Below are 7,500 nucleotides of genomic sequence, written 5' to 3'. Positions count from 1 at the left end.
TACAATATATCAAAATAGTGGGTGTTATTTCTTACTGGAAGTATGACTGCCATAATTTGATGTAGAAGGAATGCTAAATAAGCATGTCATTCATATAGGTAAAGATGACTTCATCAAAGTCATATTCCTGCCTCTGGAATTTTTTTGACATAGAAAAATAATCACCATTATCATCTTTAACTTCTAGTCATGACCAATTGAATTTATTCCTCACGGGACTCACATCTTTATCGATGCTCGACAAGTCTGAATTGCGATCCACGAACAGCTCAGCCATTGTGAGAACATTAGAATAATGTAGCAATGAGCAAATTTGATTTTCAATCAGTAAATGACAGAGAAAAAAAAACTTAAATAAATATGACTTCAGGCCAATACACTGAATTATTAAGTAGAAATAGTGAATTATCAAGTATCAAGAAGAAACTTCGGCAGGCGTAGCGGAAAAATTCAAAGAATCGAAATGAAGGTAAATCGCCACAAAACAGCAAGCTCGCTTGGGCTTGAGCAAAACAATGCCAGAAAACGTCCTGATTTGCACGGGAATTAATTAGGCTACTTACCATTGTTCCTTATGATCAGGTACTCAATCAGTGAAGAAACGGTCAACCAGTTTGTTTACAACGTGAGGCAATCGAAATGTGCTTGTAGCAATCTATCCTACCTTTCGATTTGAAGATGTCTACATAACGGACTTGCGGCATTCGCAATTTACTTTATCATAGTTTTGAGACTCGAAGGGTAAATGTGGTCAATTTTGGCTTAGATGAAACAGTGAAATTTATCGCTCGGTGGCTCAGTTAAAATTGGCTACAGTTGGGATCACGACGGATTGGAAAGTGAAAAAATAGTTTAACGAAGGATGTGTGAAAATAACCAGGGAAGTGTTCAGACACGCCTTTTATAAAAAGCGTCGCTTTGTCTTGGCAATATATACATCGTTAATATAAACGGTCCCCATGAGCTATGCGTAGCGCTGTGGAACACTCCTAATTATTTTACGGTCATTCGACTACGATTTGTGAATTCTTTCTTTTTTTCTTTCTTTCTTTCTTTCTTTCCTTTTTTAAATATTTGAATTTGACAAATTGACTGATTTCAGTTAATTGACTGAGAATTTACAGGTCTAGTAAAAACGACGAATAAAGAGGGCGAGGAACGACAACTACACTTCGTTCCTTCAAGTCCACATAACCCAATAAAACACGTTGATGGGACAGGAGATAAGACATGTTTCTCTTCTATCTAATTGGCGAAAGCCTAAAAGTAAATAAATCTGAAACTTGTAACTCGTTAGTAGTGCTCAAGAAAAAAAATGATCTCTAATAATAACAAGATAATAACAACAAAAAAAAAGGGGGAAAAAGGACTGGAACTTTAAAACCAAATCATTGTACCCGGACCTTAGTCATAACAGTACCCGATACAAGTGGATTCGACTGTACCTCGTATCTTCCCAGAGTTTCGTCTGTTTGATTGGCTGCCGCCTCCTCGGCCAAGGCCCACAGTTGTTGGAGATTGCAGGACAGCGTGTCCAGTTCAGGGGCTCCCTGTGGAAGAAGACAATCAATAAGAATTATTAGCCGCAAAAATAATGTGGCTCGTCAAATTATATTTGGTATTATTTATTGATGGACCAGACAGTTTAATCAGTTTTTTTAGTCTGAATGATCAGAATTAATTCTAGTTTTGTTTTTTTTTTCAATTTATTATTTTTTTTTTTTTTTTTTTGTTGTTCATTTGTTTTGCATTTTTTGTTATTTTAGGTGGGGGGGGGGAGGGGGTTATTTTTGTTTATTTGTTTGTTTGTTTTTGTTTTGTTTTGGGGTTTTTTTTTGGGTTTTTTTTTTTGGGGGGGGGGGGGGGTTGTTAGTCTTTTGCTTGTTTGTATTTTATTTTATTATTATTTTTGTAATGTTTTTGTTCTGCCTTCATTCGATTTTTTTCCATTTTTGTTTGTTTGTTAGTTTGTTTTGTTTGTTTTGTTTTGTATTCTAATCAATGGGAATCAAATTTAGTCGCTTTTTTAAAAAAATCAATTTAGATATTATCGGAGTTATTTAATAAATTTGCTAACTTTTTTTTAATAAACGCGGGGGAAACCCATCTCCTCAATATCATAAATTTCCACTGGAGATGACCAGGAAGTAACATCATCCAATGTTGTTTTTATCTTGTATCCAATTCAACAGATGGTGGGTAAAATGTTAAAATCGCAATTTTAAGATAGAAATCAAAACAAATAAATAGAGTCTTAAGAATACTTTGGGGTTTCACGATAGCTCAGTTGATAGAGCGCTCGCTTCACAAGCAACGAAACCGAGAACGGTCCTGGGTGCAGTCGAGATTTGTTCTCTGTCCACCTGGCAGTGATTGGGTAGCTGGGTCTGTTAGATCTGGCGGAAAGTACTTTGCGATTGACTAGCATCCTATCCAAAGGACAGCAAGCAATTGCTATTGTACTTTTCAGGTTAGAAAAAACGAGATAAACTTGGACTACATGGGTTTAATGACTCTGGATGACATTTTTAATGAATATTTTCACATATCTGTTCAACTTATCCGTCGATCAAAGGACACCTCCGGGTGAATTTATATCAATAAATAATGAATTATATAATACAAATTTGATGCCACACGACGTGTACTAATTTCCAGGTCTGATAACCCAAATTGTTGTAGGCTTATAGTTGTAATGGAAAAAACTCTCAACCCAACACAAAATAATGTCCATTACAACAATGTTAAAAGATCAAGCCCTGGAACGCCTTCGGTTATCAGACCTGCAAATATATACACGTTGACGTATCACACCATTAATTTTGTCTTTTATAATCCCCCCCCCCCCCTCCCCCATTTCCGTCTTTTTGAGTTTGTTATTCTGGTTGTCCATTCAAGCAGGTTAAAAATTGTTTATTTTAACAAATGTTGTTGTGTTGTTGTGTGTGTGTGGGGGGGGGGGGGGGGGGGGGGGGTTGAGTGTTACTTCTTATATATGTCATTATACTTACTACTTATTGGTGAGTATTACGTTTACTTATCAATAGCACAAATATAATTTGGGTTATCATGCTATGGATAATTAATTAATAAACGACAAGCAATATCATATGGTGTGAATAACGCCAGTCAATAAATCAAGAAAATAAATTGAAAATGCAAAAACAGCAGCTGTGAGAGAGAAAATCACGAGAGTTAAAGGATAACAATAGCGATATAGATGTTTTAAACATTAAAAAGCCATATTTATCATCCAGGTAATACATTGAAGCAAAAATAGATTCAAGTAAAAAGCCTTTAACACTATCCTCAAAAAAAAAAATAAAAAAAAATTGAGATTTATATAGAGCAATATCCACTAAATGTGCACAAAGCGCTTTACAAGGGGTCCCTGGTCAACAGCAACATTTAACATGTAGGACGGGACATGACGCCTCTTAGGCGATATTACAATTTTTCGGACAAAGACAACGCTGTTAACGGCCAGGTACTCATTTTACATCTGAGTACGGTGAGAGAATGTGAGTAAAGAGCCTTTTCCAAGGATTCAACTATGCGCCGAGCGCGAGGCTCGAACCCAGGACCTTCCGATCCGAAAGCGAGTGTCATACCACTAGACCACATAGCCACACCAGCCATTTTAAGGATTTTCCCCAAAACTTCACACCCAACTAACACAAAAATATATTTTTTATCACTCAAACACAATAGCAGTAAAGTTCTTGCGAGACATAATTTCTTTAGCAAAACATACTCTACAACACACTGTTCATATCCTTTAAATTTTATGATGTACAAAAGAAATTTGAATAAGAAAAATGTTGGTTATATCGTAACGACTGTGACGATTTTCCTATAGTTGGTAAGGAGAGGGTTAAAACAGAACCGACGCCATAATATAGTTCAAAGACAATTAATTTATAGGGAATGAGATTAGCGGAAGAGTAGCGTCCCTTGATTGGACGTCACCTTACAGAGGGAACGTCAAAATGGTTTTGCGCATGCGTCTCTCTTGTCCTCGCTTTCGGTGAAGTGTCTCATGCCGCACAACCAACATGACGTTCTCTCTCTAATAACTTTTCCGTTCGTGACTTCCAATCAAGGGACGCTACTCTTCCGCTAATCTCATTCCCTATAGAATTTATTAGACCTGCTAATTTGTGCGCCTGGGTGTTAACAAACAGCAAAAATCAAGCAATGTTGCGTGCATTGAGCATGGTAAAATCGTGAACATGCGCTATATAAATGAACATTTTTACATCGAAGATAAGATTATATTATAGTCGTGAAAAGTTAGAGGGAAAATAATTGAATGTATAAAGGGAGTGGCGCACCAAAAAAAGGAGGATGGGATTATCAGAACAATACCATAGTACCAACGTGTACTTATTTGCAGGTCTGATAACCCAAATTGTTATGGGGCCATTCATTGTTGTAATGGAAATACGTACTCTCAAACCAACTTTTAAAATATTGTTCATTACAATAATATTAAAAACAAGCCCATAATTAAATGCGTATGATTATCAGACCTGCTCACATGTGCACGTGGCATAAAACACATTGTTACTCTATTATATCACAGAGTAGGTAGGTAACTAACCTATCTACTCTGTGATTATATCAACAGATGACAGGACATGTTTTTTTTTTTTTAAAAAAGCAAATTAAAATAAACATGGAACATAAAAAAAAACAAACAAAAAAGCAAAACAAAACCCCAAAACAAACGTTAGAACATTTAGAATATTTCTACAGAGTGATTCAAAGAAATGTGAACATTATATTATTATTATAAGCACGCGAATTGACTTGTTGAGAGCTCTATAAAAGCTTATGTATGGCCCAAGAAGTGTTCGTATTTTGTTTGTGTGAATCAATCTATATTTCTTTGTCAGTCCCACAAAGTAAGGAATAAGTGTAGATATAATAATTATGAGAACACTTGATTCATGTCAGTATCCATATATTTCACTCCACTCTTGTTGAATTGATATAAATTTACATAATAATCATGAGACACTTGGGGAGGGGGGGGGTTTCCGATAGCTCAGTTGGTAGAGCACTCGCTTCACACACAAAGGGACTGAGATCGATCCCAGATGAGAACTTAGTATCCATACATTTAGCTCCACTTCGTGGCGTCTTGTTCATTGGGTGGTGAGTCATATAAATTAGTAAAACTGTCAAGAAGTTCATTTCCCATATTTTTATTTGTATTAAAACTTGAAATTTAAAAATGGAGCTTTTATGTAGCGCAATATCAACTACACGTGCTCAATAAAGCGCTTTACAAAGAGTCCCTGACCAACAGCAACACGTAACAAAAACGAACGAGACATGACGCCTGTTATAGGCGATAATACATTTTTTTCCGATAGAGACAACGCTGTTAACGGCCAGGTACTCATTTTACAGCTCAGTGCGGTGAGAGAATGTGAGTAAAGAGTCTTTTCCAAGGATTCATCTATGCGACGAGCTAGGCTCGAGCCCAGGACCTTCCGATCCGAAAGCGACTGTCATACCACAAGACCACATAGCCGCGACTTGCTACTTAACCTTATTTTGATCCATTGGAATTTGAAGTTAAAAAAGAAAGTAATTAATCAATTAATTAGTTAATTAATTAATTAAATTTTCTTTATTCCTCCCAAGACAAAACTTGTCATTAGGGTCTATTACGTAAATATATTATAGAGATTACCAAGACGTCGGTCACAGCGTAGACAGTGAGCAAGAGAGGCATCAGTTCTTGTTTAAGGAGGGTGAAAATACGAGGCTGACAGCAAGGCTTGAACTTGGGTATCTACAGGTTTAAGTGCAATGCCTTATTCCCTCCCCCACCACCAAAAACATTTTTTTTTAAATACAAAAAAGCTGTGTTTTTGCAAGGGCAGAATATACCTTTTAAAAATACCCAACAGTAAGTAAGTAAATGTTAAATATGAACAGTGATAATAACTGTAGGGATGCGTTAAACTGGGCGATGTATAATATATCGATACAGTGAACTAACGTACTTTGCAAAGACACGTAATTGGATATAATAGTCTGATGTCACGTCACCCAGCAACGACGGCCATCAAGGTTCTAGACAAAGAAAATCGGTACTTATTGCTCTTCATGCTGGCTAGAACTTTGCATATGTCTTGTGAACAGAATGTATAAAAGTCAAAACACGATCATATTTATTATGTTTTTCTCCTCTGGATACACTTTTATGCTCGTCAGAGAATTATTTCATAAGGGCGTCCGCCATTGTTCCGATAGTTTAGAGCCAGTTACTAAGTTACCATTCGTCATTACGAGGGAAGTGACGTCATGACTGTTGAAGAGTATTGAACATAATTTGGCCAAAATCTCGTCCTTCAATATCATCGATTTAAATGACCCTCATCTTGGCAAAAACTCTCAAAACCAGGGATTTTAATAAAGACCCCACGAGGTCCCAGGTTTGAGAGATTTTTGCCAAAACGAGGGTCATTTAAAACGATCGATATTTAACCCTCTCCTTACCACCTACAGCAAAATCGTCACATTTGTTACGACAGAACATACATTTTTCTTATTCAGATTTATTTTATACATCACCAACTTTGAAGAATGTACGTTGTTTAATTAATAAGAACATAAAGTTGTTTTGTAGAGAACTTGTTTGAGTTTTAAAAAATCTATTTTTCTGCTGGGTAAGCCTGCCATTTTGGGAAAATACTGAAATTGATTTTCAGGATTTTCCCCAAAAGTTCACACCCAACTAACACAAAAATAGATTTTTTATCCCTCAAACACAATAGAAGTAAAGTTCTTGCGGTATCTACATCATTTCTTTAGCAAAACATGTTCTACGACACATTGTTCATTTTCTTTAAATTTTATGATGTGCAAAAGAAATTTGAATTTGGTTGTATCCTAACGAATGTGACGATTTTTCCTGCAGTTGGTAAGGAAAGGGTGAAAGGACGAGTTTTCTGGCCAAATTTTGAAATACGCGTCTTTCCAGTGTACGGCAGTTAACTGGTGAATACCACAAAGATTACGATGATGGAGCATTAGAAAGCAGGTGCCTATAGATACAAATGATTAATAAGCTTGACTTAACGACATGCAGGTTTTGTTCTTTGAGAAAATCCGTTTATTTATTATTTAACCCTTTACAGACGATGGAATTCAAATTTACTCTAATTAGGTTTCATCTCTTACTAGTTCTAGCAGGACAACAGTTATGGAGGTACAACCATAGCCTTTGTTAAAATTTAACACTTAATTTATTTATTTTTTAACCTGAGCTTTTATAAAGTTCAATATCCACTAAATGTGCCCAAAGCGCATTACACAGGGGCCCCTAGCCAACAGCGAACTTATCACGTCGGACGAGACATGATGCCTGTTAGACGATTCTACTTTGTTTTTCCTGACAGACAACGATATTGACGGCCAGGTACTCATTTTACACATGAATACGTTGACAGAATGTAAACAAATGGTCTCTTCCAAGGACTC

At 36.2% G+C, this 7,500-nt stretch overlaps 1 protein-coding gene across 3 annotated transcripts in view; it reads right to left on the bottom strand.

Annotated features, from left to right (window-relative positions):
* Positions 1-7,500, bottom strand: part of LOC144975453 (nicolin-1-like) — a 25,799-nt gene that overhangs the window by 2,766 nt on the left and 15,533 nt on the right. For all 3 annotated transcript variants that reach the window (XM_078919530.1, XM_078919531.1, XM_078919532.1), the window contains one exon: positions 1,446-1,550. In XM_078919530.1, the coding sequence (XP_078775656.1) occupies positions 1,446-1,550 (105 nt within the window). The remainder of the gene's footprint in view (positions 1-1,445; positions 1,551-7,500) is intronic.

The sequence above is a fragment of the Berghia stephanieae genome, chromosome 6, assembly GCF_034508935.2.
Source record: "Berghia stephanieae isolate SIO BIC M18660-M18661 chromosome 6, UCSD_Bste_1.3, whole genome shotgun sequence".
NCBI classification, from domain to species: domain Eukaryota; kingdom Metazoa; phylum Mollusca; class Gastropoda; order Nudibranchia; family Aeolidiidae; genus Berghia; species Berghia stephanieae.
The sequence above is the reverse complement of the archived record's forward strand: the minus strand, read 5'-3'. Positions and strand labels throughout refer to the sequence as shown.